This window comes from Hyperolius riggenbachi, chromosome 4 (assembly GCF_040937935.1).
Source record: "Hyperolius riggenbachi isolate aHypRig1 chromosome 4, aHypRig1.pri, whole genome shotgun sequence".
NCBI lineage: Eukaryota > Metazoa > Chordata > Amphibia > Anura > Hyperoliidae > Hyperolius > Hyperolius riggenbachi.
The window spans coordinates 328496938-328510710 of NC_090649.1; the positions used below are offsets into that span (position 1 = coordinate 328496938).

At 46.2% G+C, this 13773-nt stretch overlaps 1 protein-coding gene across 2 annotated transcripts in view; it reads right to left on the minus strand.

The window, feature by feature from the left end:
• The window catches only part of LYST (lysosomal trafficking regulator), a 287630-nt gene that overhangs the window by 64629 nt on the left and 209228 nt on the right, over positions 1 to 13773 (minus strand). For both annotated transcript variants that reach the window (XM_068231777.1, XM_068231776.1), the window contains exons 38-39: positions 13395 to 13547; positions 7038 to 7282 (exon numbers count right to left, since the gene is read on the minus strand). In XM_068231777.1, coding sequence (XP_068087878.1) covers positions 7038 to 7282; positions 13395 to 13547 — 398 coding nt within the window. The remainder of the gene's footprint in view (positions 1 to 7037; positions 7283 to 13394; positions 13548 to 13773) is intronic.

Sequence of the window (13773 nt, forward strand, 5' to 3'; positions counted from 1 at the left end):
GGTGGGGGTGGGAGGGAGGGTAGAATCGATTGCCTGGTGGGGGTGGGAGGGAGGGTAGAATAGATTGCCTGGTGGGGTGGGAGGGGGAATCGATTGCCTGGTGGGGTGGGAGGGTAGAATAGATTGCCTGGTGGGGTGGGAGGGAGGGTAGAATCGATTGCCTGGTGGGGGTGGGAGGGAGGGTAGAATCAATTGCCTGGTGGGTTGGGAGGATAGAATCGATTGCCTGGTGGGGGTGGGAGGATAGAATCGATTGCCTGGTGGGGGTGGGAGGGTAGAATCGATTGCCTGGTGGGGGTGGAAGGGAGGGTAGAATTGATTGCCTGGTGGGGGTGGGAGGGTAGAATCGATTGCCTGGTGGGGGTGGGAGGGAGGGTAGAATTGATTGCCTGGTGGGGGTGGGAGGGAGAGTAGAATCAATTGCCTGGTGGGGTTGGGGGGAAGGTTTGAATCAATTGCCTGGTGGGGGTGGGAGGGAGGTTAGAATCAATTGTCTGGTGGGGGTGGGAGGGTGTATAGAATCTAAAGCCTGGTGGGGGTGGGAGGGTGTATAGAATCTAAAACCTGGTGGAGGTAGGAGAGAGGGTAGAATCGATTGCCTGGTGGGGGTGGGAGGGTATAATAGTTTGCCTGGTGGGGGTGGGAGGGAGGGTAGAATCGATTGCCTGGTGGGGGTGGGAGGGTAGAATCGATTGCCTGGTGGGGGTGGGAGGGTAGAATCGATTGCCTGGTGGGGGTGGGAGGGTAGAATCGATTGCCTGGTGGGGGTGGCAGGGTAGAATCGATTGCCTGGTGGGGGTGGGAGGGTAGAGTCGATTGCCTGGTGGGGGTGGGAGGGAGGGTAGAATCGATTGCCTGGTGGGGGTGGGAGGGAGGGTAGAATAGATTGCCTGGTGGGGTGGGAGGGGGAATCGATTGCCTGGTGGGGTGGGAGGGTAGAATAGATTGCCTGGTGGGGTGAGAGGGAGGGTAGAATCGATTGCCTGGTGGGGGTGGGAGGGAGGGTAGAATCAATTGCCTGGTGGGTTGGGAGGATAGAATCGATTGCCTGGTGGGGGTGGGAGGATAGAATCGATTGCCTGGTGGGGGTGGGAGGGTAGAATCGATTGCCTGGTGGGGGTGGAAGGGAGGGTAGAATTGATTGCCTGGTGGGGGTGGGAGGGTAGAATCGATTGCCTGGTGGGGGTGGGAGGGAGGGTAGAATTGATTGCCTGGTGGGGGTGGGAGGGAGGGTAGAATCAATTGCCTGGTGGGGTTGGGAGGGAAAGTTGAATCGATGGGGGGGGGGGGGGGGTAGAATAGAATAGATTGCCTGGTGGGGTGGGGGGAGGGTAGAATCGATTGCCTGGTAGGGGTGGGAGGCAGGGTAGAATTGATTGCCCGATAGGGGTGGGGGGCAGGGTATGATCGATTGCCTGGTGGGAGGGTAGAATCAATTGCCCGGAGGGAGGGAGGGTAGAATCAATTGCCCGGGGAGGGGGAAGGGAGGGTAGAATCAATTACATGATGGTGGAGGGTGGGCGAGCCAATTTCCTGATTAGGTTGGTGCGCTACTTGCTGTGCAGAGGGAAAGTTTCAGAAGGCTTGGGGGGGCCCCGACTCCTTTCTCTCCAGCTGTCTGGTCCACACTGTCTCCTCCTCTGCTGCTCGCACTGAATCAGGAAGTAGTGCGAGCAGCATTGCAGACTGCAGAGGAGGAGACAGTGTGAACCAGGTGGCTGCAGCTCTAGTGTCTACTCTGTTGGAGCCTGGAGCCTGAAGTTAAATCTTCCACCGCTGCACATGACAAGAGGGGGGCCTCCGAGGTGAGGAAGGGATCGGAGTTGCCCCCCCCCCCGAGGGGGAAAAAAATAGAATAAAAAAAAATTGCCGGCGAAAGGGGCCCCTGTGCGGCTGCACGGCCTTATGTCCGCCAGTGCGTTCAACAGCTCTGCAGGGCTAGGGAGTCTTGCCCCAGGGACACCTTGCTGAAGAGGTAAACTCCTGGTGTAAAGTTGGTGTCTTTAACCAGAAAACGATCATGCCTCTATATAGTTAAATGTATATTGTGACCCACAGTTCCATCCCCTTTAAAGGACAACCGAAGTGAGAGGAATATGGAGGCTGCCCTATTTATTTCCTGTTAAACAATATCCATTGCCTGGCAGCCCTGCTAATCTATTTGGCTGAAGCAGTGTCGGAATCACACCAGAAACAAGCATGCAGCTAATCCTGTCAGATCTGACAATGTCAGAAACACCTGATCTGCTGCATGCTTTTTTATGGTCTATGGCTAAAAGTATTACAGGCAGAGGATCAGCAGGACAGCCAGGCAGTGTGCAGTGATTAAAAGGAAAAAAATATGGCAGCCTCCATATCCCTCTCACTTCAGTTTCCCTTTAAGAATAGAATAGATTGCCTAGTGGGGTGGGAGGGAGGGTAGAATCGATTGTCTGGTGGGGGTGGGAGGATAGAATAGATTGCCTGGTGGGGGTGGGTAGAATCAATTGCCTGGTGGGGGTGGGTCGAATAGATTGCCTGGTGGGGGAAGGAGGGTGGAATTGATTGCCTGGTGGGAATGGGAGGGAGGGTAGAATCGATTGCCTGGTGGGGGTGGGAGGGAGGGTAGAATCGATTGCCTGGTGGGGGTGGGAGGGAGGGTAGAATCGATTGCCTGGTGGGGGTAGGAGGGAGAGTAGAATCAATTGCCTGGTGGGGTTGGGGGGAAGGTTTGAATCAATTGCCTGGTGGGGGTGGGAGGGAGGTTAGAATCAATTGTCTGGTGGGGGTGGGAGGGTGTATAGAATCTAAAGCCTGGTGGGGGTGGGAGGGTGTATAGAATCTAAAACCTGGTGGAGGTAGGAGAGAGGGTAGAATCGATTGCCTGGTGGGGGTGGGAGGGTATAATAGTTTGCCTGGTGGGGGTGGGAGGGAGGGTATAATAGTTTGCCTGGTGGGGGTGGGAGGGAGGGTAGAATCGATTGCCTGGTGGGGGTGGGAGGGAGGGTAGAATAGATTGCCTGGTGGGGGTGGGAGGGAGGGTAGAATCGATTGCCTGGTGGGGGTGGGAGGGTAGAATCGATTGCCTGGTGGGGGTGGGAGGGTAGAATCGATTGCCTGGTGGGGGTGGGAGGGAGGGTAGAATCGATTGCCTGGTGGGGGTGGGAGGGAGGGTAGAATAGATTGCCTGGTGGGGTGGGAGGGGGAATCGATTGCCTGGTGGGGTGGGAGGGTAGAATAGATTGCCTGGTGGGGTGGGAGGGAGGGTAGAATCGATTGCCTGGTGGGGGTGGGAGGGAGGGTAGAATCAATTGCCTGGTGGGTTGGGAGGATAGAATCGATTGCCTGGTGGGGGTGGGAGGATAGAATCGATTGCCTGGTGGGGGTGGGAGGGTAGAATCGATTGCCTGGTGGGGGTGGAAGGGAGGGTAGAATTGATTGCCTGGTGGGGGTGGGAGGGTAGAATCGATTGCCTGGTGGGGGTGGGAGGGAGGGTAGAATTGATTGCCTGGTGGGGGTGGGAGGGAGGGTAGAATCAATTGCCTGGTGGGGTTGGGAGGGAAAGTTGAATCGATGGGGGGGGGAGGTAGAATAGAATAGATTGCCTGGTGGGGTGGGGGGAGGGTAGAATCGATTGCCTGGTAGGGGTGGGAGGCAGGGTAGAATTGATTGCCCGATAGGGGTGGGGGGCAGGGTATGATCGATTGCCTGGTGGGAGGGTAGAATCAATTGCCCGGAGGGAGGGAGGGTAGAATCAATTGCCCGGGGAGGGGGAAGGGAGGGTAGAATCAATTACATGATGGTGGAGGGTGGGCGAGCCAATTTCCTGATTAGGTTGGTGCGCTACTTGCTGTGCAGAGTGAAGTTTCAGAAGGCTTGGGGGGGCCCCGACTCCTTTCTCTCCAGCTGTCTGGTCCACACTGTCTCCTCCTCTGCTGCTCGCACTGAATCAGGAAGTAGTGCGAGCAGCATTGCAGACTGCAGAGGAGGAGACAGTGTGAACCAGGTGGCTGCAGCTCTAGTGTCTACTCTGTTGGAGCCTGGAGCCTGAAGTTAAATCTTCCACCGCTGCACATGACAAGAGGGGGGCCTCCGAGGTGAGGAAGGGATCGGAGTTGCCCCCCCCCCCCCCCCCCGAGGGGAAAAAAAATAGAATAAAAAAAAATTGCCGGCGAAAGGGGCCCCTGTGCGGCTGCACGGCCTTATGTCCGCCAGTGCGTTCAACAGCTCTGCAGGGCTAGGGAGTCTTGCCCCAGGGACACCTTGCTGAAGAGGTAAACTCCTGGTGTAAAGTTGGTGTCTTTAACCAGAAAACGATCATGCCTCTATATAGTTAAATGTATATTGTGACCCACAGTTCCATCCCCTTTAAAGGACAACCGAAGTGAGAGGAATATGGAGGCTGCCCTATTTATTTCCTGTTAAACAATATCCATTGCCTGGCAGCCCTGCTAATCTATTTGGCTGAAGCAGTGTCGGAATCACACCAGAAACAAGCATGCAGCTAATCCTGTCAGATCTGACAATGTCAGAAACACCTGATCTGCTGCATGCTTTTTTATGGTCTATGGCTAAAAGTATTACAGGCAGAGGATCAGCAGGACAGCCAGGCAGTGTGCAGTGATTAAAAGGAAAAAAATATGGCAGCCTCCATATCCCTCTCACTTCAGTTTCCCTTTAAGCAAAAATAGTGAGGAGGGTGTTTGAAAAAAACACCACAGTTCTAGGTTTTTATTCCATAGTTTTTTGGCAATAAGTAGTGATCATGAAAAACTTCTCATCTCTAATGAAAGTAGCGATCGCTTAAACTAATCTGCACTTTTATAAATATAGCAGCATCTTTCTGGCAATCTGCAGAAATAGAGACCCCTTAGATGCATTTTATAATCTTATGACAAATTCGTAATATGCATTACAACTCTGAGTGACTTTCTCTAACCTCCTAAGCACAGAAGAGTGCCAAAAGCCACTAACTCTACAACAGCATTCTGCGCGTGTCAAAAATAGAAGGTGCAGAAACCAACAATTTTCTTCTGTTAATTACTTAGCAACAGTAACACGCATGTTAAATTTACACTGACTCTTCTGCAACACTATAGAGAGAAAATAAAGTGAAAGCCTAGCCAGAATTCTTTCATTTAAAAAAAAAAAAAGTTGGAGAACCTCTAGCTTTTATTGCTGCTTGTGATTGACTGGGGATATTGTCCTCTATTTCTTGTCCCAGAAACTAAATGGAAATAAAAAAAATCTTTCTACAAAGATGTTATCCCACTGTTGACAGTGTTTATTGGAACAATGCAGTCTATTGGTTGCGCTCTCACAAGCTTAAACATTTGCAGACATGTAAAGTCATGTAAATTTCAATAAAGTATTCCCCTTCCAGGGTTCAACTCACCAGTTTCTTTGGTCTTACAGACCTATATGCGCCTTCAGGGAGTATGGCCCCCTGGGTGTGACGGAGTACGCGTAGACGAATGCGCACAGTGGAAGTACCCGCGTGGACCAAGTAACAATTTTAATGGTGCACTGTAGCAGCGGTTTAAGCAAGGGCAGGTGCCTGGTCAGTGTCAGCAGCCACCAGGGAGCCCAGTCTTACTATGTACACTGTAAGCCTCCTCAGGTCTCCCCAATTCCTGTTCCTATAACAACCTATTTATGAAGCACAGACTGCACTAAATGAGACCCTGGGCGCCGGGGCTTGTGGAAATGCAAATAGTGGCATTGCTCCACGCCCGCTATGCGATGCCGTAATTTGCATTTCTGCAAGCCTCAGCTCCTGGGATTCTATTGGGCGCCGGTATTTGCAATAATTAAAGGGGAAGTTTATTGAAAATTTATATTTACCATTAATCACATCAGTTATTTAAAATAAAGAGCATATGGTTCTCCATAGACCTTGTGTTAAAAAAAAGTAGATGATATCACTTAATTCTGCTTTCCAGAGAGCTGAGCTGCTTAATTAGCATTCTATGCGACGGACTTCACTGTTACCAGGCACTCCAGCTGATTTATAACCTGACTCATATGGAGAACCATATGCTCTTTATTTTAAATAACTGATATGTGATTAATGGTAAATAATCATTTTCACTAAACTGCCCCTTTAACTTTAATCGGTGACTGCAGGCACCAAAATTTACCTTGTTTGCCACACATCGCAGGTTTCCACTAGAATTAGGAGAAAAAGTTTAGGGAATTTAGGGTTAGGCACCACCAGGGAGGGTCTAAGGGTTATGAATGGGGGGTCGCAGGGTTAGGCACTACCAGAGGGGATCGTAGGGTTAGGCAGAACCAGGGGGGATCTTAGGGTTAGGCACCATAAGGGTTGTGCATGGGGGGGTGAGGGTCTTAGGGTTAGGCACCACCAGGGGGGGGGGGGTCTTAGGAGTTTTAGGGTTAGGGATCGTTAGAAGGTGGTTTCAGAGTAGGGTTAGGATTAGCCATAGTAAAATATCGGTAAAAATTACTGATATTTTACTATTGTAATTCAGTAGTAGAATATCGCTAATCGTATCAATATCCTACTAGCAGTAAACCCCTTTTTTCCAGGCACCTTTTTTTTACATGTATGCATTTCTGAAGCTTCCTCAGCCTTCCACTGCTTGAATATAGACAAAGTTACAAACTAAAGCAAGGGAAGACTTGAAAGCAAGCAGTCAACCAATAGCACTGACAAATTCATTAGACTTCTAGGCATCCATGTACATAAAAACACTGCACCGTGTCGAGGTTGCAAGCAAGCAGGGTTTCAATTTTACCAAAATAAAAAGGACATATTTACAAACACTCTATTACAGAACTGTATTCAAAAATTGCACATAATATGTCTACAGTTCTAGGTAATAAAGGGAAATTATGAATAAACACTGACTCACAAGTGGTTCCTAAAAAGCTCAAACCCAAGTAAAACATAACCTTTAAATTAAAAACATGGGCATACTGTATAACAGTCACAAAAATGCACCAACAGTGGTCAAACACAATAAACTTTCAACACTCATATCCACAAATGTAATTGAATATAAGAGAAAAAACAAAACAAAAGCCAGTTATTTCACCTGTAAATATTGGTGTTGTTCAGATCCAATGTCTCACTGATATAATCACTGAGAATGAATGGGAAAACAGGATACTGCATAAGGTCATTGAAGGAGCGGCCTGCGTGCTTGTTTAAATGTGTAAGATATTCAAAGTTGGTTATGTGTCCAGAACACCAGAGCTGAGTGAGAGCTGTAATATTTCCATACTCCAGGAGATTGGGAAGATTGTTGGACAATATTTTCTGATAAACATCATCTCGCACCTTAAAAAGAAACACAAATTGTTTAATGAATTTATATAACAAACCTAGCAAAGGGTGGACAATAGCATTTAGTATTCAGGTTCCTTGTGGACTCAATTTGCAGACAGTGGTTGTTTATTTTCAGTGCTCTACAAAGAGAAATTAGTGCCAGTTTTTATGCACATATGTTCACCCAGATTTCCAAGGAAAGGGGACTACACTTGAGTTCATTGCACTTACTCACACACTCCCATTAGCCAGTTAGAGGTTTACACATCCTACATTTCTTTTCCCTCGTTACACTTTCATGCATCTTCCTAAACCGTGGCTACACTGCTAGGGGCCTAGGAGCTTGTAGGTTATGTGCAGTATCTTAGCTGTTCCTAGCATGCATGCTAATGCACTTCATGTTTTGGATAAAGAGCTCTGATCTTCTTCATGTGATCCATTGAAGCTAATCTTGGAATGTAGGAGTTATACCATGGAATGTTACACTACTAGGATCACTTTGGTCAGCATTTTCCATATGTTCTCTAGGTCCTCTATTAGACATTGGTTCTTCTCCAGCTTCTCATACCCCTTCTTCCTGATGTTGCCACGATTTGGCATGGCTACATCTATCTCCACTACTGTTTTTTCGTCTTTGCGTACCCATTAACTGGCCAGTACCTGTCTGTTCATCTGATTCTGGACACCCCCACAAGGTCATACCCTTGTTACTTATGTTCCATCAAAACCCAGAGGAATTTCTCAAGAGGACCTTGGAAGGTTTACCCTGTACACTGTGCAGATGTTTTTGCACACTATGACAGCTACTTATTGTGCCATCCAGTGTGTGCTGTCCCTGCCTGAATCTTACACTCTGCACTATACATTGCACTGTCTATGAGGCCTATATGTATAGCCTGTATCATGGGCTCTTTCTAGATCTGGTGCTTAATCCTTTGCCATGTGCTGCTATGATCAGTGCCTTGGCGCTTTCTTTCAGTTACAGTCCTTTCCAGCCACTGGAAGGATTTCCCATGGTCAGCAACCTCAGCTATTTGTTGGCGATACATTATACACAAGGTCAGATCCTGCCCGGGCATTTCCTCTATTTTATTTGGTCTTTCTTCCATGCCTGTCTCTGCCTCAAACATTTTCTCACCAGCTCACCCATGACTGCCTTTTTACTGATGTGTATTCTTGAATGCTCTGGGTTTTATCCAAGCAAGTTGCTTTTACAATTAACAGACCTTGTCTGCCTTAATTACAGCTGATGTAGTCTGTGGGTGTCAGACTTTGGGTTCTTCACACTGCCAGCCTTGGGCAACTTTTCATACTGGCAGGAGTCTGTTGACTGGCTGAGTTTACATGTTGATTGCTTAGATGTTATCCTTTCAATTTATCTGGCTCCTTAAGACTTGTTTTACCCTTCTGTGATATTTGAATGTTGCGGTCTTCCTTTCCTTCTTATCATGCTTCCCATTAAACCCTGCGATACTAAAGTACTCATAGTATGTATTGTGTGAGCCAGCCACTCATTATTCCATCACACCAATCCTATCTATTGTCCTTCTTTTCAACTATCAAGTAGAAATAAAATCAAAATGTCCTCATAAGTTACAGGTGGATCAGCAATTCACTCATGTTCACTCTTGGCAGCTTGATGTCATTAATTAATATGAGGTAGCTTATGGTAGTTCTATTAATGAACCATCTACTCTTTGTGATTATGAGGCTGAAGGAATTCAAAACAAAATTTGCATCCTGTTTTTTATCATCCTACAAGTTCCAAAAGCTATTCTAATGTGTTCTGGCTTACTGCAGCACTTTCTGCTATCACAGTCTCTGTAATAAATCAATGTATCTTTCCCCTGTCAGACTTGTCGGCCTGTGTCTGGAAGGCTGCCAAGTTCTTCAGTGTTGTGGTTCTGCTATGAACTCCCCCTTTCAGGCCCCTCTCTGCACACTGCCTGTGTGATATTTAGATTAGTGCAGCTTCTCTCTGCTCTCGTATCTTTTGCAAGCTGGATAAAGTGTCCTCTGAGCTGGCTGGGCTTTCACATACTGAGGAAATTCAGACAAGGGCAAAGCTGTTTGCAGGAAGAAAAGAGCAGCCTGAAACGTCAGTGCATGAGAGCAGAAGGGAGAAAGAAACACACAAATGATCTCTTGAGATTCAAAAGGAAGGCTGTATACAGCCTGCTTGTGTATGGATGTATTTTCTATATGTGGATATACTGTACATCAACCTACTTCCTGTTTTGGTGGCCATTTTGTTTGTTTATAAACAAACTTTTTAAAACTGTTTTTAACCACTTTTAATGCGGCGGGGAGCGGCGAAATTGTGACAGAGGGTAATAGGAGATGTCCCCTAATGCACTGGTATGTTTACTTTTGTGCGATTTTAACAATATAGATTCTCTTTAAGTTGGCACAGAGTAATGTCTTATAACCAGGGCTGTGGAGTCTGAGTCAAGGACTCGGAGTAATTATTGGGTACCTGGAGTCTGAGTCGGGAGAAAAGGGACAGACTCCAACTCCTAATGAATTTATGCTGTAATTAAAATAGAAAATATGATAAAATGTTCTATTTCTCAGATAATAGTCATCATAAATAATTTATATGTACAGTAATAGCAGTGCTTCGTCCACAAAAATGAAATAAACCAATCAAAAAATAGTTACTTGTGCTGCTTCAATACAGCAGTCCCGGTATTTTTAAAGTCAGATATACATATCTGATTGTGACTGTAGAGTATATATGATGTGTACACAGGAATTATATATACATACATACACACACACACACACACACACACACACACACACACACACACACACACACACACACACACACACACACACACACACACACACACACACATACATACATACATACATACATACATACATACATACATACATATATATATATATATATATATATATATATATATATATATATATATATATACACACACACTAAATAACAACATCTGTGTTGCAAGACTAAATCCTGATGTGCAACTGTGTCACTAATAGAGATGGTCAATGAGATGGAAATAATTCTGCGTTGATGCGGATTTATACAAATGTATGCACTCCCTTTGCTCATGAAATCAAATAATTTGATATGTTAAAATTTGGTTTGGGGACTACGAATGAAAGGGTACATGAGACAGAAGAAAAGTTTTATACATACCTGGGGCTTCCTCCAGCCCCCTTCAGGCTAATCCAGTCGCTGTCCTCCTCCGCCATCTGGATCTTCTGCTATGAGTCCCGGTAATTCAGCCAGTCAGAGCAGTCCGGCCACGTGCCGCTCCCACAGCCAGGAACATTCTGCACCAATAGTGCTGTGCAGGTGTAGTACGCTCCCAGTGGCGGAGTGTGTGCATGCGCTCTACGCCCGGCTGGCTCAAGTACCTGGACCCATAGCAGAAGATCCAGGTGGCGGAGGAGGACAGTGAGGGACTGATTAGCCTGAAGGGGGCTGGAGGAAGACCCATGTACAGTATGTATAAAACTTTAATTTCATCTGCTCAAGGTTTACTTTGTTACACAGTAGTACTATACTCTACATATGCACTCCCCATAGAGCTGCAGGGAATACACTGAGAATGTTGTGCACATTGAACACAGAGGTGTTTATCACCCATAAACCTGGTTCAGATTGTACATGAAGAATGTGTAAAGGCCCGTACACACGCTTGATGTGTAGGAACGACGGGTCCTTCAGACCCTCCCACTGGGCGGGCGTTCCAGCGACAGTCCGTCGTGTGTACAGTCTGTCTGCAGACTGATAAGGCTGTTTCTGAGCGATCCGCGCAGGACTAAAGGTGGGTACACACGTCAGATAAAAGTCTTTGGAAAATGAAAGATCACAGACCAATTCTACCTCCTTTCATGTAGTATGAGAGCCATACTCTACACAGTCTATTCTATGGAGCTGAACTCCCCATCAGATAAAAATCTTTGCAAGATGCTGCACACAAAGATGCTGTACACACGCAACAGATCAGTATCTGCAAAAGAACAATCCCTGCAAAAGATCCATTCCTGCAAAACGCACTCATAGTCTATGATATCTGCAGATCTCATACACACCCTGTTTAACTGACAATTATCTGTAGATCAGATCCACCAGGTTGGATCTTCAGATCGGCAGATAATTGTCTGATCTGCAAATGAATGTCCATTAAACAAGGTGTGTATGGGATCTGCAGATGTCAGACTATGAATGGGAACTTTTGCAGGGATTGTTCTTTTGCAGATACTGATCTGTTGCGTGTGTACAGCATCTTTGTGGGCAGCATCTTGCAAAGATTTTTATCTGATGGGGAGTTCAGCTCCATAGAATAGACTGTGTAGAGTATGGCTCTCATACTACATGAAAGGAGGTAGAATTGGTCTGTGATCTTTCATTTTCCAAAGACTTATCTGACGTGTGTACCCACCTTAAAAGTATTAGAGGCAGAAGATCAGCCGGCTAGCCAGGTAACTGGTATTGTTTAACCCTCCTGGCGGTATGAAAAATTCCGCCAGGAGGCAGCGCAGCAGTTTTTTTTTTCTCTTAGATCATGTAGCGAGCCCAGGGCTCGCTACATGATAGCCGCTGCTCAGCGGCATCCCCCCACCCGCTTCGATCGCCTCCGGCGATAGGCGATCAGGAAATCCCGTTCAAAGAACAGGATTTCCTGGAGGGCTTCCCCCGTCGCCATGGCGACGGGGTGGGATGACGTCACCGACGTCAAGACGTCATTGGGAGTCCCGATCCACCCCTCGGCACTGCCTGGCACTGATTGGCCAGGCAGCGCACGGGGTCTGGGGGGGCGCGCCGTGCCGAATAGCGGCGATCGGGCGCGGGGCGGCGGCGATCGGTGTGCTGGCGCAGCTAGCAAAGTGCTAGCTGCGTCCAGCAAAAAAAAAATACGAAAATCCGCCGAGCAGGGCCTGAGAAAACCTCCTGCGCGGCTTACCCCGAACCGCCAGGAAGGTTAAAAGGGAATAAATATGGCAGCCTCCTTATCTTCAGTTTAAATATGGCAGCCTCCTTATCTTCAGTTGTATTTTAAAATTCCTAAGCGTTGGCAGTTAAGAGATGCATTTCATGTTACATACTTGCAATCAACAAAATTGTAATATGCAAATTAGAGGAGTTGGAGGAATCCAAACCTGAGGAGTCGGAGTCGGTGGATTTTTGTACAGACTCCACAGCCCCGCTTATAATCCTGCTGCCGAAATAGCGTAAAGCATCCAAAGATCTCAGTCTGTGCTGCTGAGTCATAGGTTTCCTGTAGGGAGTCTGGTCTGTGCTCAGGTTTGTCTGTGTAGACCTTGAGACTTGAATGGACTGCTCTATATATGAGCAAATTTTTTTTTTTTTTATTCTGTAGTGTAACTGGCTAATGACTTTCCACTCCCATCTTAATGCACTAGGATCCCAGATTTACATCTCCTCCAAAACACCAACAGGACAGGGGTCATAAACTTGCATGCATTTCTTTTCACAAACCAAAAATATATCAGCAAGTTAATTGGCTCCCCCTAAATTTAGCTAGTGATAGTAAATCTTTAATGTACTCATTAAAATGCTGAGGAGAATCTACCAGCAGTATATCAGCAACCAAGCATTTCATGTTTATGAAAAGATAAACACACTGGGTTGGATCTGTGATGATTTGACTGGTAACATTTTAGTGTATAATGGCCCCCAACCTCACCCTGAATCTATCGGCATCTAGGTCATTCGGTTCATCTTATAGACCATGTTATTTACCAACAATTACGACATTTAAGACACACAGCTAGAACAGTTCAGACATGATCCTTAACATCTGCCCTATCCAGCTCTATCAGCTGACTTAAATGTTAGAGTATCACTGTGGTTAGTTTTGGGAGCGGAGTGTGAAGCAGATTCCCTGCTCCCATATCTCTATAGTAACTGTCAGATGTTCTGAAGGAAGAATGTGTTAGAATGCCAGTGAAGAATGTAAATAGGTTGCACAAATCGATCCCAGAAAGAAGCAGCATCAAAGACAAATGATGGCTCAGGTTCAACACTTTACTCCAAGGTGTTCACGTTATTTTCTACAACCCATTAGCATCAATTAAAATTGCATTGGTTATTACAATGTATAATTAAACCTACTTTGGTATTATCGAAAGCCAACAAAAACGTTCTTCCGTTTGTTAAGAAAATCTCCACAGCATTATCTCGAAGCTGCCACCAGCGCTTATGAACCTCTTTAATTTCTTCATAAGTCCAAGAAAATGAAGCAGGCTCTAATTCACCAAGAAGAGACTTAAAAAAGAAAAAAAATACATAAAAAAAAGAAAACAATGATAATTAGCATGCTTTGCTCATCTTATAATTAAGTTGCTAAATAGAGTTTTCTGAATTTAGGTTAATGCTGTGACAGAGAAATTTCCTTTAATGCAAAATTGAAGTGAAAATAAACTGATGATATAAACAATTGTATCCATAGTTCAACTTCTAAAAAGGAACTTTTCTGGAATCCCATAGTCTT